At 42.5% G+C, this 25,042-nt stretch overlaps 1 protein-coding gene and 1 pseudogene across 1 annotated transcript; both read right to left on the bottom strand.

Moving 5' to 3' along the window:
• Positions 1-16,152: 16,152 nt before the first annotated feature.
• LOC133891307 (protein EXORDIUM-like 7) lies at positions 16,153-17,553 on the bottom strand. Its single transcript, XM_062332025.1, has one exon. The coding sequence runs from the start codon at positions 17,534-17,536 to the stop codon at positions 16,514-16,516; it is 1,023 nt and encodes a 340-aa protein (XP_062188009.1). The 5' UTR covers positions 17,537-17,553; the 3' UTR covers positions 16,153-16,513.
• Positions 17,554-21,020: 3,467 nt separating this feature from the next.
• On the bottom strand, positions 21,021-25,041 carry LOC133890898 (protein FAR1-RELATED SEQUENCE 6-like; annotated as a pseudogene).
• Between the last annotated feature and the right edge of the window lies 1 nt (position 25,042).

Here is a 25,042-nt window from a genome sequence, read left to right as displayed (position 1 = left end):
ATACGTGGTATAACTAGAATTATTCTTGAGTCTGATGCGTAAAATCTCATTGATGCTAGGAAGGAAACTACTTTTGATCTTTCTCCTCGATGGGTTTTGACGATAGAGGCACGAAGTATGATATCGATACACTTCACTGAAGCAGGGGTATTTTACTTTACCCATGATTGTAACTCGATGGTAAATACTCTAGCAATATATGATGATAGCCTAGGTGAGGATGATCCTATTATATGGCTAGATCAGTTTTCAGATGTTATAACCAGTCATGTGACTAGTAATTTAGCTAAGCTTGAGGTCTAATGGAATTTATTTTCCATTAAAAAAACTCTTATCCAATCTTAACCAAAAAAATCCAACCGCAACATTCTCGTTTGTTACCCGCAACATTGCTTCATTACACTTGAGTTTGCCCTTTGATCCCGATAGACTACGATCCCATCACAACAAACTCGTTTGTTGCCCACAACATTGCCTTATTTCTCTTAATCTTTCCTTCAATTCTAATAGAAAAAAAATCTCACTACAACAAATATATTTGTGCCCTGTTACTTCCTCGTGTTTGACACAACATTTTAGTTGCCTGCTTACATCAGTTGTATTAAAACCCCACAAAAAATTTAGTTAATATTCCACAACATTTCAGAAGGCACCACACTTTAACATGTTTGCGATAAAATTCAGTGATGATCCAAAGCAACATTGGAAAACACCGTTTGCAATAATTATAAGCATACTTGTGAAAAAAAGACTATGAATTCGAGAGAAAAAATTGAAACATTTCTCATCCCCTTGAAGAAGGCAATTTAACAAGATGAGAAAACTGAAATATTCTAAAACAATAGTTGTAACATTTTGTAAACAAATATGTAACACATTGATTCTCTTCAACAAATGGATAATAAATCATGCAACATTAGAAGCATCATACTGCAATATGATGGTTGATCATGGATACAACCCAATCACCTCAAGAGGTCAACTTATCCGACCAAAGAGCAACTATAGCTCGTCGAGGTACTCCAACAAATATCATTCCATTTGTATGGGAACTATAAAATTATTGTATACAGAGAGAGACATCACCATCAACCAAAGCACAACACATGGCACAATCAAAGGTGGGGACAAGGTAGGAGCTCCTTGATGTAGATATGGAGAGAGGGAGGGAGGGAGAGAGAGGAGCCCACGGTAGGATCAAGGATATCGACTAGAAGGAGGTGAATAGGTGGTTTCAAAAACTAATTACTAAGTGATAAAATAAAACTTGTGGAAATTAAACTAGAGATTACTAGAGCAAAATAAAGTGACTACAACTATACCAAGGTTTGCAATCTTAGGGTGACATGCAACAATTTATATTCTAAGAAGATAAATTGTATAAGGTAAATTGCATTAATGTAAATAGCAAAAGAGATATCACTTGGAAGAGATAATGAATTTTATTCCATGTTATCGGTCATTCACCTATCACCCGTAATCCACATTGAGGTGAGTTCAAGTTTCTAACTGTTCCTCTATCAACTATGAAATGCTCACTACGAGAAGATGCTCACACCAAGAGATAATGAATTTTATTCCATATTATCGGTCATTCACCTATCACCCCTAATTCACATTGAGGTGAGTTCAAGTTTCTAACTGTTCCTCTATCAACTATGAAATGCTCACTACGAGAAGATGCTCACACCAAGCAACTTGATCTTAAGCCTGATTAGAGCAATGAACTAGTCAATACCTCAATTTCACTAGAGTAGCACTTTAACGCTCCAGTGAGGCATGCTTAAAGCCTCTCACAATCACCATCGGGGCTCCTTCACAAACTTATTTGAAGGGTTCAATGGTGTAACCACCTCTAAGCTGTCTAGGAGGCGACAACATCCAAGAGTAACAAGTTAATGATATTTGTTTGAAGGATCACTAGTGCCACAAAATTTCAAACGCTACAAAGAAATACACTAGATGCTTTCACACTCTCAAAGATGCAATCACTAAACCAAGAGAGGGAGAGAAGGAAGCCAAGAGCTCAAGAGATCAGAAATGAAGTGCTAGAGAGTCCCCTTGAACTAGTAAGAGGACTATTTATAGGCTACAACCCAAAATATAGCCGTTACCCGAAGTCTAACACTTCTGCGCAACTAGCGGTCAGACCGTCACTAGCCCAACGGCTATATCAGCACAGTGACTACTTTGACTCTGAGCTGAAATTGAACCGGCGGTCAGATAGCCACTAGGCATGGTCATACCATGAGCCCTGAACAGAGGATCAAAATCCTATGTTCCCCAGGTGATCAGATCGACATGCCCACGGTCAGACCGCCCGCCATAACAAAGAGTCCAAACTCTTTGTTCCCTATGGTGGTCAGACTGGCACAACCCTCGGTCAGACCATGAGCAATATGACTTTGAACGTTTGCCTTTGCGCATACAACAGTCAGACCGTCGACCCCTGATAGTCATATCACCAGGTACTCATAACTTCGAAAAGGCAGTTTTCCAGTTCTTCTCAAAGTAAATTACTCACTCAAGATGAAATGGAAGTTTGAGCAATTATAGCACTTTGATACCTCAATTAAACGAATATCAACCCCTCTTAATAGTACGTCACTTATACTATCAATCCGGTCATTTTTCTTCTCTAATCACCATTGACGGTAAAAGAAAATATCCTATATTTTATACCACTACTACAAAAATGCCCATTACAGACGGCAGATCACATATGTTTTTTTGAACCGTCACTAAGAGGGACGTCATAGACGATATCTAACAAAAAATGTCTGTGGTAGAAACATGTCATCTCTGATTTCTGCATATCTCATCAGTTTTCAATGAAAACCATCTGAAGGCCACAGACGGTTTACTAGGGAAAACCATCCGTGGATAAGTTACAGATGAGTTTAATGTACACCCATCTAAAATATTACAGACGGTTTCCCCAAAAACCATATGTGGTCATATTGGAGACGGGTTTGGACGTGAACTATCTACGGTTGCCTATATTTCACCATGCACCGACCCGCGTCCTAATTGTCACGTTGACCGTGCGACTGCCTCCCGGGTGGCGGCAATTTTTTTGCCGCGTGAGAAGGGGGGGGGGGGGGGAGGGAGGGAGGGAGGGAGGGGAAGGGAAGGGAAGAGACAGGGGAGGGGAAGCAAAGGGGAAAGGGGAGGGCTGCAAGGAAAGGTGAGGCCGAGCCGGTCTCTCCACATATCTCCCTTGCAAATCGAGGCCCACCCGTTGTCCAAAGGTACGACTGCCTGGTAGCTAGCTCTTGTCAATTAGTTAGCTATTGTCAATTGAGTAGAGTCAGATGTATATGTCGAACCATCCGGTGTGTATAAGTCCATTTTCCACTCAACAGAAAACTTCTGGACTTTATTTCGGTGAAGCATTAGATACAAACGCTGGACCACCCGATGAAGCATCAAATGTATACACCGGATTGGAATTTACTCCGATGAAGTATCATATGTACACACCGGCCCATACGGCGTGTATAAATCCATTTTTCACTCAACAAAAAACTTCTGGACTTTACTCAAGTGAAGCATCAAGATGTACAGGCTGGACCATCCAGCGTGTATAAGCCCATTTTCCACTCAATAGAAAACTTCTGGACTTTACTCCGACAAAGCATCAGATGTATACGATGGACCATCTGGTGTGTATAAGTCAGACCATCTGGGGTACACAGACGATTTTAAGACAAAAATCGTTTGTGAGTCTCATTCTACCATATACGGGTATTCAAGAAAACCGACTATGACCTTGAATTCACGTATAACCCTAGGGCGCGAACCAAAAATTTTGGAATACTCTCGCCTCAGACCCACCTCCACCCCCGTCATCTCAGACCCTCCTCCGCCACCCCTCGCCTCGATGGCGCGCCTCCTTAGCCGGCACCCCTCTCTACTGTAGGCCGGCCCTCCTCCGCCACTTGTCGCCTCGGCGGCGCACCTCCTCAGCGGTGCCCCTCCTCACCTGGCGCACATCTCTCTCCCGCCGCTCCTCGCGTTGCTGGCTGGCAAGCTCAACCACATTTCCATCTAGTACATGGACGTCCACTCATCCTGATTCTTGATCTGTTTCCCATTGGATTGGATGTAGGTGCCCATGACTACGACAGCTGGTGCTCCCGCATCTGCCCGCCGTCAACAAGGCGTGTATGCTGGACCTCAACCCATGGTGGTCGCACCTGGATACCACGACTACGGCGGCTAGCGCTCCCGCATCTGCCCACCGAAGTGCTCTCATGAGTTTTTAGAGAAATTATGTTTTGTTCATGTTTGCTTGTTACCCTCTATATATGTATAGATAATGCTCTCATGATTCCTTGTAATTTTTGTGTTCCATATGAACAAAAGGGGAGAAATGAGTTCATCTATTCAAGGTGTTGATTTTTCTTTTTCGAGTCGGCACGACAGCGGCGGAGGTCGCACAGCGGGGGTGGCTAAGCTGGCACGCATGGTGGCTCCGGCTCGATTCGAGCCAGATTGTCACTTTTTTTTTGTTTTGTGAAGGAGGCTTTACTAGTGGTTGGGGATCAGCAATGATAACTATAGGACCAAGAATGGCAAATAGAGGGAGGGGTGTGAATAGATGCTTCACAAATTTCTTTTGAAACGAATGACCTTCTCCTATTTTGGTCACCCAACGCACCTCAAAACTAAGAGCAAAAGAAAAAACCAGAGAGAAACAAGTTGCTACAAAAAATTTCAAGAGAGACCATGGCTCTCATGGATGTACATTAACCATAGGTTTCATTGATACTCATTCCACGGGTTATCGCCACAAAAGATAGCAATTTGAAGGAAAAAATCTTTGATAAAATAAAGATCACTGGAAGAAGAGATTATCCAAGTTGATGATTTAGAGACAAGAGAATTCAAGACCCACCTGTATATATTTGTATACGAATTTTATGCTTCTAGCAACAAGAAGAACAACATCCCAAAATGAGAAAATTTCAGCTCAACAACCAAAACAAAAATCACAACAAAAAAGGTAAAAACCCGCAACAAAGTAAGTGAGCCAATAGAGAGAAACTAGAAGGAGATGAATACAAGTATCGGAGGAAACGTGCACCTCATTTCTTCCAAAGGAAAACCCTCTTTTCGACAGATTACAAGGTATTTTTCTCACAAAAAGCTCTCACCTATTACAAAGGCTAATATCTGATCTTTCCTTTCCTCTAAAACCCTAGCATATAAACTCAAATGGCTGGCTCAAACCTCTCCTACAACCCTACTCTATTTATAGATCTAGTGAGGTTTCTTAGCTCTTAAGCTTCCTTATTCCTAAAATACCCCTCTCTTCCAATAACCTCATACCTACCACCGGGGTATTTTGGTTCATTTTTCTCTTTGTCCATCGAACAGTCGTGGCTTCTTCATGACTTAGGTTTACCTCGACGCAAGTTTCACTATGATGCCATGTTCACTCCATCCTTACATGGTTTTGAGGCTAAACCATGAAACCGCCTTACACGCTTCTCAAAGTATGACTTACCACCACTTGCTTACACCTTAGGAAGCGTTCAAATATTGATGCGTGTACTCTATCTTACGATATTAACTGCCAGCAAGTCTCTCTCGCTCTGGATCTCTCAGACCATCTTGTCACTTACACCGGCATCCCCTACACTTGACTTTATTAACACGTCGTATCCATCTATTTTCACATGCTTTGCTTGATCTCTACATGCATAGCTAGGATGACCCTTGAATCCACTTGGCCTTCTCGATCGTCTGGCATCAAACACCCCGCTTGGCCTCGATCATCCCGTCATCGGCCGCCAAAGTGCATCCATCACATTCACAACACATGACAAGTAAACACATATCTCCAACTCCATCTTTAGTTAGAATAAATGAAAAATTTTGTTGAAAGAGACATCGCAAAGAAAACGTGAACGCCAGATGTTCTGGCGTTACCATCTCCTCAGCGTCGAATCATTTGGCACGTTCAATCCAGTAGACCGGCAATCTTGCAACCTCTCTGCAAGAAATACTTCGGAGTGTTCATCATCTCATCGCCAGACCATCTGGCATATACTTCATCTTTGGATCAGCCATCTTGCAACCTCTCTGCAAGAAATGCTCCGTTAAAACATCCGGTGTTCATCCCTTTGAGCATCGAATGATTTGGTGAGTATAAGTTCACCAGAGCTAGTTTGCAACCTCTCTGCAAGAAAAGCTCCGATGTTCACATCATTACATCGCCGGACCTTCCGGTGTTCACTTCAATTTTTGCCTCTAGCTTGAAATGCTCCAGCGTGAAAACTTTATGAGTGTCGGACCATCCGACGCATTCAAATGCCCCAATGCTAGATCATCCAGCATATACAATTTTCCTGACTTAGAGACAAAAATGCTAATTATATTTTTCTTTGCAACTTTGGTTAATTATGATCATAATTGCAACACATCTACATACTTATGTAATCCTACAAATCAACAAACCAAATCCACAGCCTTGTCAATCATTTATCATAAATAAACTAAGACACATTTCAACCTGGTTTCTTAATAACACTCGACTATCACTGTCGAGTGTTCACTACCGGGAGCAAAACCGGCCATGATGGCAGTTTGAAACCAGTTGTGATTAGACTTTTTTAAGTAGTGTGGGTCCAACTTGTCCACGAAAACCTGCATTGGCGCTGGCCACATTAGCTGAAGAGAGGGATTGAAAGATTAGGGGTTGCACTTGCGAAGCCCTTGAATGAGATGCACCATGGGCACCGAAGCCACCTCCTGGCAGGCTGCCATGGGAGCTGAAAGCGGCCCTAGGTTCGTGCCCTGGGCCAGTGCCTTGTGTATTGTCATAGCCACCAAAGCCGTTCCCACTTCCTCGCCCCACGCCAAACATCAGCGTAGGGCGGCTAGAGGATTCATTGCACTACGCGCTGAATTGATGTCGTCACCCGATATCATTTTGATGTCGTCGGCCGGTGTGCCAAGCCCTCGGCCAGCCATGAGTCCATGACCACCTCTGTGTACGAGCGCGAGTTATGCGCTGACAGAGACGGTCTTCTAGTCTTGGGTTGGGAGGTGCCACTGCCGAAGGATGGTGAGTAGCGATGCTTGCAGAGGATGAACATTGGAAGGCAATCTCCACCTTATGCGTGAATGCAGAAGATTCCTTCCCTCCAACATCCTACATGATTATGGGGATTTTCTTACCACTAGGTTGCTACTATGATTGGGCCTAGACGCTGCCCAGAACCTCAGATAGGGACTTTCCTTTTGAGAGATGCTAGCCCAAAAATCATGGATGAGTTGACAATTTTAAGGTTTGCATCTCCTTATATGTCTCCTAAAATGTGTTGCCAGTGTCGCTGGTCACCACCGCCGGCGAAAAGCCCTCACCGGTTGTTGGCCAGAAGGCACCCAGGGGAATCTTGGTCGACGACCTTGGTTTTTGAAAGTGCATCTAGGCCCCCAAGTGGGTTTTGGTGATAATGACAAAACAATTAAAGAACTAATGAGTTTTATGAGTTATGGACATGTGTTAGTTCCATCAAGTAAGAAACGTGACGCGTTGTGAACCCCCAAAAAATGGATAAAGGAAAGCGACTTGGCTCCTATGCTTTTTAAATTCTTTTATGCTTTATATTTGAGTTTAGGATGCCGTACTATAAAGGGGGACATGAAATCTACTTGGTTGTACAGAGACAGTGCTCAAAAGTCCAAACAAACCCATGAGAGTCATAGAAAGTTAGTCCTAAAACTTTTGTTTCAAAAAAATGCGGAAGGTCCGCACTTTTCTGTGGAGTATCCGCACTTGTGCGGAAGGTCCACACTTTTTTGCGGAGGGTCCGCACTTTAGTGAGTTCTCAGCTAACTGTGGAAGGTCCGCACTTTTCTGCGGAGGGTCCGCACTTTTCAAAGCATAACGGCTAGTTTTTTAGTGTGGAGTATAAAAACCCCACACCCTTCAATGCAACAGCACCTGAGCCCTTTAATTCGGACCAGCTTTGAGACAAAAGGCTTCTAGCACATTAAAATCTCCTTTCCACTCCCCTTTTGTGATTCTTGTTAAGATCTTTGCTAGGGTTGAGTGAATTTAAGCAAGAGTGCTAGTGAAGTACAAAGCCATCTTTTGAGCACTCGTTTCTTCGTCAAGCCGGTGGTTTCAAGTTCTTTACTCTTGGTGGTTCGTCCACCTAGACGGCAAGGCATTGTCCGTTGAGCTCCCAAGTTTGTGGTGAGCCTCGGGAAGTTTGTATCACCCCGACAAGTTGAGTAAGAAATTCGAAGTTCGATCTTTGTGGTTGCGTTGGTGAGGATAGGGTTAGAAAAGACCCGGCTCTTTGTGAGCTCCTCAACGAAGACGTAGGCACTTCTTTGTGGAGTGGCCGAACTTCGGTAAAGAAATTCTTGTGTCAACTTTGTTCAATTTCTAGCATTTGTTTATAATCTTTCGTTTGAATAGAATTCTAGGGTTTATACCCGATCTATCTCGTTGCAAAGTTTGAGCTGCAGGTATTTGGTTTTATAAGTTGTTATACATCTACTGATGCTTGGTAACTAATAAACTTGTCGCTCATTATCTTAGATTTAGCTCTAGTTCAAACTTCCTCAAAAGTCCGGAGTATCCGCACTTTTCTTCGGAACCTCCGGACAAGTGCGGAGGTTCCGGACAAAAGTGCGGAAGGTCCGAACTTTTCTAATCCGCTGTTTTAAGTTTGTAGAATTTTTAGATTTCGCCTATTCACCCCCCCCCCTCTAGGCGACATTTTAGTTTTGGAAGTGAACCTCGCCATGGTTTGATGGAAGATCTGCCTTGGCCTCACTGTGATGGCGCGGTTTCAGCGGTGAGGACCACTGGGTACAAAAAGGATTTAGAGCATTTCATAATCCGGTTAATTCAAAAATCGCGAAATAGATTGTTTTCAGTTGATAAATCGGCTGAAACATTGTTTAATGTGTAGAAAAATAAATATTGCTCCAAAAATTGTGAAACCAATTTTATTAGATTTGTATGACATTATCTACATATTAAAAATACTGGGAGCTATGAAATGTGTATTTAAATTGCATGGGTTAATAAAATAGGTTTGAGCTTCATTAATCCATAATTAAATATTGGTAATCAATTTTGTAAATCTTGTTAATTGTTTTCCTGATCATTAAAAATAATCACCCTCATGTTAGATATGATTAAATTCCTATTTAGGGTTAAGCTTTGTGTTAAGCTTAATTAATCTAGGAAAATGAGTAGATGCTTAACATTAATCCAAATTAAATTTTTTTTGAGGCTTTAAAACTCATGTCATGATGCATTTCATCTCCACCTTGTCATGCACTGTGGAGCATCCATCATTGCATGTCATTCGTGCTCATCATTGTATGCGTTTTTCAGTAGTGAACGAAGAATCAGAGCGTGACGCGAGTGTGATAGAGGGTGACACCGAGGCACACCACTTCTGCAAGTTCTGTTCGGGAAGTATGAGGCAAACCTCGGAGTAGCCAGGCAAGCATCTAAGCATACTGCACCCTTTGTTCAAATTAAATGGAGTCTAAAATTGATAAATTATGCTTTATATATGTTTGCATGTGTTGAGTCCAGTGTCGGGCTGATATGGGTAGAACCTATGTTGATGCATTATCTCTACCTTGACTTCTTGATAAATCCTAATCCTTGTAGCCTTGAAAATATAGTTGTGGTCTAGCTTCAAGGATTATTCAAAATGCTTAGCGATGCTTAGGTCCTCAGTAGAAGTCGAGCGACGGTGCTACCGTTGTTTGCGAGCCTAGGGCTTAATCACTGTTCCTAGACACAAAGATGAGGTTGAGATGGATGGTTGAGATGTGAGATTGAGGCGAGATGTGGGCGGTGTTAGGGGTATCTTCTGCCCAGGAGGAGTCCTTTGGGTAGTTTGGGAGAGGAGCCCGGATGCCATAGACCGCTTGCATCGTTTAAGGCCGTCCGTCGGTACAGTTAGCTCTAGCACTTACCGTACTCACCACATGTTAATCTAATGGTAAGGTAAGCCGATTATCATATGCCGTGCTGACACTTGCCTTGCGGCTCTATGACGCGTAAGAGAAAAAGAAAAGGAGAAGTAAGGTGGCGGGGAGCCGGAGGTGTCCGGGACACGCTCGCGGTAACCCTGGTGCCATAGGGGCATTGCAAGTGGGTGGTTCCGGGTATGAGAAAGGTTGACTCGAGTACCCCCTTGTGTGTACTTTCGTAAGTAGCACAAGCCGTATGGTTCTTAAGTCGTGTGGGTAAAGTTGTACCCCCTGCAGGGTGTAAGAACAATTCGAATTGCCGCGTTCTCGGTCATGAGCATGCTATTGTTTCATTTGTATCGGTCGTAGAGTTTACGAATGTGGGATAAGGTTACGGTGTGATGTTTTGGTTGGTGGTTTGTCGATAAGGTACTGTGGTTACTATACATACATGTTCAAGTTGTGGTTTACAGGGTAGAAAGATAATTGTTTTTGAGTTAAGTATAGATGCTCACACATATATATCTAGGTTGCTTACCGCATATGTTTTACTTAACCTTGTGGCCTACTCTTGCTAACATCTCAATGCATAATCCTTGGAGTCGAGCTAAGTATATGTGCTCTATATGGATTAAGTCTTGCAAGTACCTTCGTACTCATGCCTACGCTTTCAGGTTCTGCTGGTGAGGGTGATGCGGTGTTTGGCTACTTCGTGCTCGCCGATGCAGGTGGTGAGCAAGAGTAGTGCATCCTACTCTGGTGAGGCGTAGCTTTTGGGGTGGAGCCTAAGTGCATATGGTTCCACTCTCCTTTTGTTGTTGTTAAGGTTTTATTTTCCGCTGCGTAGTTTCTCTTTGCGTAAACTGTTGCAAATGGTTGCATGCTTAAGAACTTGTAATATAACTTTTATTGCTTGCTCTTTCTTAAGCTATGTTGTGATATGCATGTTGGAAATGCATATGTTCTGATCTTGTGCACAAAACACGTGCCGGGACTACCGGTATGGTATTCTGGTTAATCACTGAGGTTGTGATTATAAATAATGATTCTCATGTGATTAATTAGAATACTGTTTGGACTGTTCCTCACAAACTCAAGGAGATGATCACCGGGTAAAGAAAACCTTCAAGTTGATAGATTAGAGGCAAATGATTCAATACCCAATTGTGTAATTTTGTACGCGAATTTTATGCCTCTAGCAACTAGAAGATTAACTCCAACAACGTAAAAAAAATTCAGCTCAAGCACGAAAACGAAAATCGCAACCGAGATCGAAAACTTGCAAAAAAAGGGAACTAATAGAGTAAAACTAAAAGGAGGGGAATTCAAGCATATACAAAATCATAAACTTCATTATTCAAAGAGGTCAGCTCTATTTTAAACAAATTAAAAAGATTTTCCTCTCAAAACTCACACCAATTATATAGGCTAAGCACTTATCATTCCTCTTTTCTAAAATCCTAGCACTAGGCTCTCAAATGGGTGGCACAAATGACTCAAATGGCTGGTTTAAACTTTCTCATTGTCCTACCCCTAATTTTTCTAACTTGTTACCAAAACACCTATCTCTTGTAGTACATTCCTACCTACCACCGAGGGTATTTTGGTCTATTTCTTGCTCCGTCCATCGAACTGCTGCGACGTCTTCACGACTTAGCTTCGCCTCGACGCAAGCTTCATGACGGTGCCACATACTCCTCTAGTCCTCTCACGGTTTTGAGGCCCAATCATGAAACCCTTTGCATGCTTCTCAAAACGTGTCTCGTCACTTGCTTACACCTTAAGCAAGTGCTCTGATGTCGACATGCATACTTCATCTTGCGATCCTGACCATCGACAAGTCTCTCCCGCTCCCGATCCCTCAAGCCGCCATGTCACTTGCACCGGTATTCTTTTCGCTTGACTTTGTCAACACGCCATCTTCATCCTCCGTTTCATGCTTTGCTTGACCTCCACGTGTATAGCTAGGATCACTCTTGACTCCGTCCGGCCTTCTTGATCGTCTGCACTAAGCACCCGCTTAGCTCCGATCATCCGCCATCGACCGTCAAGTTGCATCCATCACCTGCACACCATGAGACAAGCAAACACATTTCTCCAACTCTAACTCCAATTAGTCCATAATCAAAAAACTCAAACCAAGCTCAAGCAATCCAAAACTTGACAAACCAAATCGACAATCTTGTCAATCACTCATCACATATAAACTAAGGCATATTTCAACTTGATTTCTCAGCCCATTTTCCACCAGCTCCACAATGGCCATCATGGTCTGGTGCTCCAGCGGCTTATCAAACATCTGCAAATAATTGTTAAACAACTCTACTTTGAAAGCATTAGGTGAAGGAGATCCTAGTTTCTTTGCCAAAACTTCAGTGGTGAGCTGCATAGAAGATTTTCCCAATGTGTATCTCGATTTGAGACATTCGCTACTTCTAGATGGTGTCAAAAACATGTCATTTGCTCTCTTTTTCCTGGCCAAAGGTGGATTTGGAGACTGTGGAGGATTTGAAATGAGCGGATCATCCAAGGGTTCAGTAACTTATTGCATAAAAGGAACTACACTCGGTACCTGGGTGTTGCTCTCCCCTAAAACATCCACGACTGGATCAGCGAGTACCAAGCAACCCTCCTCCCGCGTAGACCGAATAGCTTCCTGAGATGGAGTGTACACTGGAAAAGGCACCGGGGGACTGTCAAGACTTGATGTAGGGGCCCTCCATCCTGCAAGCACTTCACCGTCTTGGACGACGAGAGTGATGGAAGCATCCATAGTGGCAGTCGCAGCCTCTACAGAGACGACGTGAGATGTTGTCATGGGTGGGGAGGCCACTGGAGGGCCAAGCATGCTATGCAGCTGGCATTTGAAACCTGCAGAGGTGAAGAGAGAATCTAGTTCGGCAAGCATTGGGTCAAAAACAACATGAGTTAACGATGAGCTGGGGAAGAAGTCAATCGAAGCCTAGTCACCTCCAGGCCGAAAGTAGGATGACAGCGCCATCGTGGTGGTGCTCGTAACGACCGCGATCTCCCCCACCACGGACAGTGCTGCCTTCATCATGACAAGGACATGAGAGGTGCAACCAAAGGGAACAACTACGGTGCCAGCGGGGTCTACGTCGATGACGATCCCCATCAGTGTCTTCATCACGATCATGACGCATGCCTTTGCCGCTGTGGCAAGTGCGCTGACGGATTTACACTTATAACCTAGGGTGAGAAATAATTTTATAAATTAGTACATCACATTAGAGGAATATTAGTGATTTTTTTCAGATTTTTTGGAATTTTTTGTGAGGCCTAAAATTGCTAGAAGTTGCAAAAGTAGCACATTTTAGAGAATTTTAGTTTGAATTCTACATAAGATTTTTAGGCGAATCTAGTTAAAATGGGTTGCTTATGAATTATAGAGTATGTACAAAAATTGACACATTTTTTGGTATATTTTTTTAGCTCTCGGGTACTGATCATAACGATAACAGTGTATTCACGTGAGCCCGGGTGGTAAATAGGGGAGAACATCCGGTAGGGTGGTGTTTCAGAGTGTGTCATCCGGGAGGGTGGTAAAAAAGTAATCGCCCCATATATATGCAAGATCCATGCATGCATTTTGTGGTATGTGCATGCATGGTCTAGTTTAGGTTGAGTTGATTGACCTGTATCATTTTGTTCATTGAAATAAGAAGTCTGTTTCTACTCGTTTGCATTATGGTCATGTGTGTTGATTAGCACCTAGCAAAGGCGATGAATCGGTTACATAGTAAACCTTAGATACCAGAAGCCATGCATAGTTCCTTTTGACCTGCCATTTTTTTCTTTGCATGTTCAGCATCTTTCTTTGGCTTAAAATTAAAATGTTGCGCTTGTAATGCCTTTGCAGGTGTTACGCGCGCCTTCCCTCAGGTCCAAAAACTGCCTTAAGAAGAAGTGTGGCCACGGCAACGAGGTGAATGTTTTCCCCTGCCATCAAAGTGTCCTATCGTTAATGTTCTTGGGCTTGCTCGTCTTAGCATTTCTCATGTTCTGTTGCTCACCATCGTTAATTTTCTTGGCTTACTCGTCTTAGCATCGCTGCTATTGCTCATGTTCTTGGCTTCGTAGCACCGTCTGTGTCAATCGCCTCAGTGACCATATGATGCCTTTTTAAGAGTTTGTTTTCAAGCTGGCACCACTGTGCTCCAGTTATCTAGATAACGTTTTATCATTTTAGATGTTAATGGAGTTTACTACCCAAACTTTTGGTTTTATGTTATGATTTCTCTAGTTTCTTATTAATTGCATACTGTGGTCTATATCTACTATGCTTGTGCTAAACCATCTTTCCATTTTAGAATAGTTTGTCCAACAACTATACAGTGCAATGATTGTTTATTTGTTCTTTGATTTTTCCCAACATTCTTTTTCAGCTGAGGGCAAAGAAGTTCATCTCCAAGTTTACCATGCGAACCATTTGGAAAGCGAGCGAAGCGACATTCTGGAGTGTCATCCGAAAGCATCATGCATCAGTTGAATTAATCAACTTGTTTTAGCATTTCTCTCAGGGCTGTTAGTTTTGTCCTAGTTTAAGTTTAAATTTCCATCTGCATGATGAACCTTAATTACTCTTCCGAATACTTAATGACTCTATGTGGTCTCGATGCATGGCAGTGGCATGCTTAAGAAATGCTAGTGAAAGTTATTTTCTTTGTGGATGTTGAACCTTTTATCGCTCTTTTCTGAATATTTGACTTGTTCACTTTGGAAGAAGAGAAGAACTAGCTGGATAATGTTATCTGTATGAATGAGCAACTGCTCTTGGTTTCTGTTGTCCCTTTTTGTAAATTGCAGATGAATGATCTATTGGTGATGAACTTGATAATGGCATTTGAGTCCTGACTGTTGGATGGGTTGCAGTCAGTGATTCTGGAAAGAAGGAACGAAAACCAGCACAGGTGTGATGATTAAATGGATGAATTACTGAACATTTGATCCTTGAGTTCTGCTGTGGACTGGCTGTGTCTCTCTTTCTTGGGTTGTGGCAGACACTGAATCCTTGAGCAGTAGCAACAGTAGCTCAATTGGTTGTCTTGCTGCAACTAGCAGTGACTGCAATTTTTTTATTGGGGCACATGCTGCTTTGATTCATTGATCATAAACGAGTTTGTGCTTTGGCGTGGCCGCTAATAGCGTGCCCGATGAGACTGAGATGTTGTGTTTGATGGGGACTTTATACAGTCGTGTTCTTGGAGTTTGGGGGAATATGTATGCTTTGACATGACTGCAATTGCAGTGCATTTTGGTAGTGACTTCAATTACACAGTAGTACATAGGGATGAAAACGGATGAAAACGGACGGGATAAATTCCGTTCCATTCCGATCCGTTTTCTATATTTTTTCATCCGTTTTCGATTCTGTTTTCGAAAGAAAATGTGAAAATAAAAACGGTTACGGGGTTTTCCCGACCGTTTTCGGATTTTCTGTTTTTAATTTAGAATTTTTCTTTTTTTAATTGAGACCCAACTTCACAAATCACAATATAGCCCACATGCCAAGCCCGGCTAGTCAGTCCAAACATAACTCCTATCCCAAAGTTCAACTAGATCCCAGTGGTCCAGTCTTAGTCAGCTACTGACCTACCGATGTTGTTCAAGCTCTTGCACCACCTCCAATCCTAATCTTTGTGTGATTGTATGTTATGTCGAGTACTCGAGTTACGACATGATAGTTATTTTTCAGTTAATACTTATATCATTACGTGGTTCACCTGTGTATGATATAAATTATTTTTATTGGTGTGAATTAATTATGTATCGTGTTGATGCTTTAAATTATTATTATACGGATCGGTGTTCTTATTTTAAATTATCGGTTCCTGACTGATACCCGCATATTTATGTTCGGATTGGTTCGTTTTTTATATCCTGACATTCCCGAGTTCGTACCCGTTTCCGGCTTTCCCGTTTTCGATTCTGTTTTCGAGAGAAAATGTGAAAATGAAAACGGTTAGGGGGTTTTCCCGACCATTCCCGTTTTCATCCCTAATAGTACAAGCTAGAACTTTAATAAAAAAAATCTCCCAAAGCCAATGTGAAAATAATTCAGAAGAAAAGGAAAGAAAAAAAAGAGCATCATCATGGGAGACCGAGGCAAGGAGACCAAACTGCAGAGTTACCATGATTGCTGAAACTAAAGCAGAGTCAAAAGGGGGGAAAGAAGAAAGCAATCACTCTGTTCACCAGGCAGGAGAAAGCTTCAAACGATGTGCAAGTTCTAGTAGTGCATTAGTACATGCATTGCACCTCCAAATTGATCATAAGTTAAATTCACGCCGCAGAATGCAAGTGCAAATAAAATGAAAAAATTGCATCTTCTCCTTGTTTCCTACTGATAAAAAATCCATACAGATCATCATGTAATGTAACCGAATTAAACCCGCAGAGTCTCAGATCGAGCCGGAGCGGTGTTTCGTGATCGAGCTTTGGATCCATGATATACCCATCCACTGAATCGCCATTGATTGCAGCAATGCCATCGAGCAGGATGGCATGAACTGGTCCAAGGAGGAAGGCGTCAGTTGCTGGCGTTGGGGCCGTAGCAGGCGCCGCGGACGGGGTTCCAGAGCCACTGGACCAGGAAACGCCGGCCGTTGACGCCGTTGACGTTGTAGGCGCTGCCGTCGGGCGCGCGGGACACGTTCCCGACGAGCCCGCCGCCTCCGCCGCCGTCGCCGTACACGCCGAGGCAGAGGTCGGCGATCTCCGTGGGCGCCGTGGGCGTGTCCCCGGCGTACCACGCGTTCACCAGCGGGTTGGTGGCCATCTCCGCCAGCTCGTGCCCCAGCACGATCACCATCCCGTCCACGCCGACGTCGCCGTTCGGCGGTCGCAGCACCACTTGCCCTCCCGCAGTGCCAGCGCCGTACTGCGCGGCGGCGAACGGGTACGCGCACTGGCCCGGGCACTGCGTGCCGCTGTTCCCGACCCACGCGTACGGCACGGTGACCCCGACCACGGACGCGAAGGTGAAGTAGTGGAAGCCGCAGACGGCGCGGCAGAACTCGTCCATCTGCACGTCCGCCGAGGTCAGCACCAGGTACGCGCCGCTGTAGGGGTCCAGCGGCAGCGGGTCCGGGTACGCGTACACCGCCGACCGGATCACCGACTGCACGTCGATGCGCCGCAGCGAGGCGCCGTGGGAGTATCCCGCGTCGAAGTGCTCCCCGGCGACGGCGAAGGCCGCCGTCACGTTGGCGCCCGTCTGGTCCGTGTACATCCGCGGCGTGCGGGACCACCAGTCGGAGACGGCCGGGAACGGTGCGGGGGTGGAGAGGGAGGCGAGGAAGTCCCGGAGCACGGCCTGCGCGGCGGGCTCCCACCGGCCGTACCAGATGAGGTACAGGTTGGTCGGCGACCCGGACACGACGGGGCCCATGTGGTACTGCATGTCCACCAGCTGGTTCCCGTCCACCAGGTAGTCGGGGCCGTACACCGGCGCGCACCGCACGACGGCGAGGCTGCTGGAGCTCCAGATCGCGGCGAGGGCGGCGGCGGCGGCGAGGAGGAGCGAGGGGTGGCGAGGGAGCAGCCTCCCCATTTTGGTGGGACGAGTGGAGTGAAGACTGGAGTGAGCGAGCGAGCTGGGATTTTTGTGGTCTTTGAGTTTGAATCGTCACGATTTTTTTTTTTTGAGTTGAGCACACTCATAAATATACCAATCGCATTGATACAGTGAAAATTGTATTTATGTTTTCAAAATACTAATAAATTTAGAAACACTTTTTAAATTTGGCGTAGAACAGGTGTCCACACGTCAACTAAAGAACACAACAAAATATGGAATGAGTATAACACTTTTCAAAATACTTCAGTTGGAACACGGAAATTTTATAGGATTTACACAGTTGAATGTAACATGGACATGAAATTCTTGTATCAGGACCAACCGACCGTATCCTAATAATGTCCTTTTATTTGAGATCACGGTTTGGTTTGTCTGAGTTGTTTATTTTGAGATAGATATGGAGAAATTAGGTTTCTTATATTTTTAGCTTTAATAAAATCATATGGAATGAATGTAACAATTTTATTCATGTGCTTTTATTCTCTATCTCCGTGTGTTTTGTGCTTCTTGAGTTAACATTGTTTTTTCTCTATCTCCATGTTTATCTCCGATTATTTCAGGTGAGATGAGATTGCCAAGATCTCATTCTGGTTGGTCTGGGTCAGGGTTCGAAAATTCGTCGGTAACCAACCAAAATACGCGATAAGCGGGCATCTCGGTCCTGCTCGGTTTCAGAAACCAAACGGTAACCGAATTTGAATTCAAAAATTTAAAAAAATAAAAAAGTTCAAAAAAATTTAGAAAAATTCTAAACAAAACTAGACACAATTATAAGACCTTCTGTGGAAAAAACATTCAAAAATAATATCGTTTGCATTATATTCTATCGGGAGGAAGTTTGAAAAAAAAAAGTTGAAGCGTGCGGCTCAGTTATTACCTCACGTTAAGAAAAAACTTAACATACAAACACATATTTTTCTTGTGTAGAACGTATCTTAAGAGGATCTTTAAAATTGATTTTACTTTATTTAGAATTTTATTAATTTCTCTATGATTTTTACAAAGTTCACAAGCATAAAGTGAATATGTTAAGAAATTGCACTGTAATTAACTTTTTCATATCTACTATTATTTTTTCTACGTAAATCATAGTATAAATAAACTAATAAAAGTGATTTCACTAATTTTTGAGGTGTAATGGGCCAATTATGAATTAATCTAGTCGCAACACATTTATACAATCCTGCATGTTACAATAACTAATTCATGAGTTTATGTATTTTTAAAAGACATAGGATTATGTAAGAAGACTAACACAATTAGTTTCACGATTTTTGGATTAGCAAAGAGTAAACTATGCATTTAACTTGGTTTAAAAAATACATTTTCTCACAAAAAATTTTGAACTTTTTTATGAGTATAAATTCTTTTATCATGTAGATCATGTTACAAGGAAACTAACAAAATTTGTTTCACTTGATTTGAAACTCAGATGAATTAGTTATTAATTTTACAAGATTGAGATAATTTTTGGATATTTTGTTGAACTTTACTTAAAATCGAGAAAACCGCTCGATAAATCGAGAAAACCGAACGGTTACCGACAATACGAAAAATTAAAGAAAACCTTTCGATAAACCGAGAAAATCGCTTGGTAACCGGTCCAAACCGAGAGGTCAATTCCACGATTTTTTTCTCAAATTTTAAATTTTATCAAACAAATTTTGTCCGAATTTTATTCAAATTTCGAGCGGTTACAGCGGTTATCGTGAATTTTCAGTAACCACTATACCTTGGTAACTGTTCTAGTAACAGTAAGTTGAACCTTGGTCTGGGTAGATAGGGATTTAGGAGCTGTTTGATGTAAACACAAAATTGTTATATGGAGGTCACGCCAAACTTTGACTTGCCAAAATCAGGGCCACCAAGTTGGTAGCCAATGTTTTGATCAACAATGATCTTCAAAATAAACTAGGTGGTTAAATGAGAAAGATGGTAAACCAAATTTTTACACCTAACCAAATAGTCGTCAAATTTAGTCAAAGCTACCAAATTTTAGCTTGACTATATTGGTCACACTACGGTAACAAACTAAATAGATCCTTACACGCCCTCAAATTCATATAAAAAGATTGTTTAATTTATCTTTTTATCATACTGGATTAAATCCCATCCGATCTTCTGCCTACCAGGAGGCTTCCTGCTTGATCTTTTTCGGTCCTGTGCTGGACTGACCTACTTGATGTTTGCCACGGACCGACTACACGTCAACGGTTGCACGCAGCTCAAAGCTGCAGCTCTTCATTCTAGAACAGAACCAGTGCGGATGACGTGTGGGCCATCCCGGCCGCGGCGGTGAGAAGCTATCATGGCTGTCTTTTATTGCCACCTCAAAACTCACAAAGCACTGTCACCCAATTCCACCACGCAGAGGAGAGAGAGAGAGAGAGAGAGAGATTCTTGCAATCTTGCTGGAAGCACAGGTGATTTTCTCAAGGAGCAGCATGTGAGCCCTGCAATTTGAAAGCCTTTTGCATCATTCTATACACCTCTACTGCCACACTCATCTTCAGTTTCCTGCACATTTCCTGCTTCCGTTTCCAATGTCCATCTTTCTCTCTGTCTCTCAAACTCATCATTGCATCTGCACCCGTCCAGCTTTTTATACTACGATACATTACTTCCCCCAAGTGAAAGAGTGAGGCCAAAGTGACTGCAACAGAACAGAGACAGAGCGATAACGGCATGAACGGAGGAGCCACCACGCCACCTGATGGATGGACGAGGGTGATAATGCCATGGCGCCATAGGATTGAACTATGGCGCTATGGACCATAGGAGTATATGGCAGATGAATGTGGATGAGAGGCATCAGAATTTATGAGATGGCATGTGATGGCTTCAGTTTAACGCCTGGACCTCACGGACGGGACCGACGGAGAGGAATCTGCTACCGGCCGGATCCGATGGTGAGATCAGGAGCATCGATGGCGGCATGAGCTCGACGACCGGAGCTGAAGGAGCACCACAAGTGGCCTAGGTCAACCTTGGGAAGCAGCAGCGCCAGCTGTTCCTGAAGAGAGCAAACTGATAGGTTAGTATCTCAATTCCCTAGACATGTTCTTGACCAGATTCATATGCACCAGGCTCAGATAGCTCCTGGGATCAACTTGCTGCATTCCAGGCTTACCAGGAATTTCCAGCAAGGGAAGAATGTAGAATAACACTCAGGCAAAAAAGATCCAATTACATGCTTACCTCAACAATAACACAACCACAGAATTAAATCCAGTATACCAACCAGTTCACCATACCAAATGAAGTCACTCAAATGGAATATCACTTGAATTTTATCATAACTAAGGCATTGCAAAAATTGTGTGAAACAAGACAGTTCCTATTATACAGCACGGACAAAAAAACATGTCGCAAGCCTGAAACCCGCCATCCCTGGGCAAACGAATTCATAGAAGGGCATACAATGCACCGTGCACATTTCATGAGGACTACACAGGGAAACATCAAGCCAAATTATTCAAATAAGATTTAAGTGAATTCAGATAAACCTAATGGGACCTGCAAATGTCCAAAAAGGAAAAAAGGGAAATGATTATGTACAGATGAGCAATTAGATGTGCGGTGGCTAGTTGTCATCACATATCAGTCCGAACCAATTTAGACCAAATTAGTTAGAAGTCAGTAGATTTTACTGCTTTTCACCAAATCTGATCCTTTTTTTCCACCTTCGTTCAGGCAGTCACGGATTCCCAGGAAAGAAGCATCAAGGCCAAACCTGATCTATGACCACTAATTTGTCCAACTGTGAGTCTGTCAGAACTTCTTACTGTTGCCTTCTCTCACTGAAGCTGAGACCTGCTACTGCTTTCAGGCCAATGGAAGCTTGGCGCATTGTTGTATTGTGACAAATCAAATGAAATGGTCTCCACCTACAAAGCAAACATATTTAAAAATGAATGTTAGTATGTGTGAATTCCACTAAGTCCAGAAAGAGCAAAGAGAAGAGAAAATGAGAAGGATATATTTGAGCTTACTCCATAAGGGAAAGTTTCCGGAGCACCAGTTGATGTTAATGGCCACCCCTCATTTACAGGATTCTGCTGGACCTAATGAAAACAAAAAACACCTATATTTTCAGAACAACCAAAACATAACTTTTTAGTCAAGTGTACAAATCTGGTCTAAAAAAGTAAAATGTACAAATTTAATAACAACACATACATTTGTGCCGTCAGTTACGCTGTCAGTTGCTGTGACCGCTGTGTTTAGGGTGTTTGCGGTGGCATTCCTCCTCTTGTTATATGCCCTTTTAGTTTTCTTTTTCAAGGTATCAAGAACAGTTGGGGTCACCAGTTTCTTCTTGCGGGAACGTTTGGATTGGCCTTGCGTAAGATCCCAGCCCTTTGTACTAAGAGAGATGGGCAATGCATCATCAGTAAAATCCTCATTCACAGGATTGTATGCAAAATTGGCAGCAGAAACATGATTGTCAACCCTTTGATCTCTTAGTGACTTTTCATAGGAAATCACTTTATCCATGATTTCCCTCATGATGGACAAAGCATATTCTTTTGATTCCAAGTTCATGGAACCAAATTCCACAACTTCTCCAAAGTATTGGTGGCCAAGTTTGTAGAGATCATCATAGCTTCCCAATTCCCGATTACCTGCTGAGACAGGCTGGGATATGGAAGCACAGATTTGTTTACAATCCTTGCACCAGCGGTGAATGATGTACTTTGGCGGAATCATCAGTACAAGCTCCTGACTCAGTACAGTGAGTGCATGCCTACACAATATACCTTTGGATTGGAACAACCGGCAGAGGCACCATATGTCATCTTCAACATTGTCATAAGCAACTTTGTAATCTACCTTGTTTGTTTGATTTACATGCTCCGAAACTACATATGTAACCACTGAATCACTCCGTTCAAGTATATCATTGCAATGAAATGAATGCCCTATTTCATTTAAGAACTTCTGAAAGATTTCTGCAGTGTACACCTTCGCTGCTTGCTCTTCCAAGTCAGAATAAATAGAATAATGATGAATGGAAAAAAGAAAAACAGGCAACCCAGTCATCATTGGTGGCCTCATCTGAGATGATCGTAAATCCTCATAAGATTCCTTTTCCAACTTACTTTTAACAGCTTCCTCATACTGCTCTACAAACATTTTCAAAGAGGTTCCCGACGTCAACCAGATAGTTAGTTACGCTATCACTTCTGTCTGTAACAAACATTCCTGCCTAAAATGAATCCTTCACGTAAACAGGAGCCCACTGCATCCTGAAACCATATAGTTTGGACAACCATTCATTTCCCTCTAAATGAAATTGTTGGATCATTTCTTGCCACTCTTTGTCAAAGTCAGCCATGGAAACAGAATCATAGGCTAATGTGCTGAATGTAGAAATAACTTCATCCTTCTTTTCCATTTCCTCCAACTTTTCAGGAAGCTCATTTAAGATGTGCCAAAGGCAAAAACGGTGCCGTGAATTAGGGAACACCTTTTTAATAGCTATTGTGACATCATGAAAATAGTTGGTAATTATTGAATGTGGTGGCTTGGCATTCATGCATCTTAACCATGTATCAAAAAGCCACACATAAGCTCCAAGAGATCTACCAGCAAGAAGGCCACAACCTAGTAACACTAGCTGAGCGTGGTGGTTAGTGCCCACAAATGACACAAACTGCATATCATACTGATCACTAAAGTTTGTGACATTAATAGCAACAACATCACCAAAGTAACTGTAAGAACTACGTGATTTGGCATCAGCCCAAAAGACATTCCTTAGCTGCCCTACGTGATTTGGCATCAGCCCAAAAGACATTCCTTAGCTGCCCTTGTTCATTCATATTTAAATTGTAAAAGAAACATGGGTTTTGGTCTTGCATTTTGTTAAAAAACCCCAATAAGGCCCCTAAATCTCCTTCCACGAGCTTCAGTTTCCTATTTCTGTCTATCTTGGTTTTGAATTCAATCTGTGTAGATGAAGTTCTACCACTATCACCACCTCTGCTTGAAGTGCAGCAGCTGAGCTGCTCTGTGGTGCCTCAGACTCAGATATACGGGGTGGATTTTGAGAGAAAGGAGAGTTCTTCAAATGCCTCTTAAATTTAAGCAAATTCGGATCCATTGGATGGTTGTGCTCCAACTCAAGAACAATAACTTCCCAGCGATTTTGAAAATGGGCATCCTTAACAATCATCTTAGCCTTGCAGCCAGTCTTCGTGCTTCGCTTTCTTGCAGGTCTTGTCACACCAGATCTCAGTCTAGATTGCCCTCCTTTAGAACATATGAATGTAGAGCGATAGTGGAAACCATCAAAGGTATTGTTGGACCGTCTTGTAATACCAAAACCTGCGTTATAGCCATATGCCACATAGAACTGAAAGGCATCTTCCTCTGAGTCAAATATCATCCCTACTTTTGGTAAAAATGCCGGATCTATATCAACTGGTTTGAAGACATCACTCTCAGCAGCATTTCCTTCTCTCACCATATTCCTGCACATCTTCTTCATTAGATGATTCGGTGCTATATTCTTCCTCTTCCATTGGTCCCAAATTTTTAGGTTAGACTGAAAATAGAACAACTGTATCATAAATGTTGTACAGATATTCTTACAGAAGCATGATGAGCACAGCTATGGAACTTTGTGTGCATTGTCACATATTAAGTTGGATGAATTGGAGAAGACAGCAGCACTGGAATTTCACACTATCCGATTGCAAATATAAGTGGCTTTAGACTTGTTCACTGGAAATAAGAAAGTAGATGAAATGACCACATTGCCCTTAGATTATTCCCACGTTGGACAAAATTGCTCATTTATTCATGCTAGTAACACTAATTTATAAGTCTAAAATGACTTATGAAAACAATCGGAGTAGTTGTTACAATAAAACCTTCTTAGGGTATGCAACTTTTCTAGGGGTAAAAAAAAGGCAGAACTTCATCTTTAATGGTGCTAATACTTTCTTTCTAACAGTTACCTAACAGGCCTTGGTGGAAGAGGAAGCATAGACCGTGATGTGAAACAAATTAATTTAACAGGTTACCTATCGCATCAGTAGCATGGCCACGAACACCAACCTGTACCGAACGAAGGTTGCCAGGATCATAACCATAGTGGGATCATTTTCTGGAAATTGGAAGATGTAGGATCGCAATTCTATGAGGTGTTTTATTTTGAAGTACGATAAATTTATCAATTGTGCAAAAGTACCTCAAATGGTTTACCCAACACATTTCAGTAGGAAAACAGAGTGATATAAGTCATTACTCACAATTAGGACACATCTGTCACAACTCACAAAATACGCACTAATGGTGCCATCAAACATGGATTTTTAAGTGATAAATCAATAGTTTCATTCTCCAGATTGGAACATACAAACGATTGAAATCGACACTTTTTAGCTTAAACGCCAAACTTTCAGTTCGAAATTTCCAATTTAAAATATAAATAAAACTACTCGGAAAACAAACTGTCACTCAAAGTGAACT

The sequence above is a fragment of the Phragmites australis genome, chromosome 14 (genome assembly GCF_958298935.1).
Source record: "Phragmites australis chromosome 14, lpPhrAust1.1, whole genome shotgun sequence".
Taxonomy (NCBI): domain Eukaryota; kingdom Viridiplantae; phylum Streptophyta; class Magnoliopsida; order Poales; family Poaceae; genus Phragmites; species Phragmites australis.
The sequence above is the reverse complement of the archived record's forward strand: the minus strand, read 5'-3'. Positions and strand labels throughout refer to the sequence as shown.

Bases quoted from the DNA above. Each gene is read 5' to 3' on its own strand.
- LOC133891307 (XM_062332025.1), bottom strand. From the start codon at position 17,536: ATGGGGAGGCTGCTCCCTCGCCACCCCTCGCTCCTCCTCGCCGCCGCC.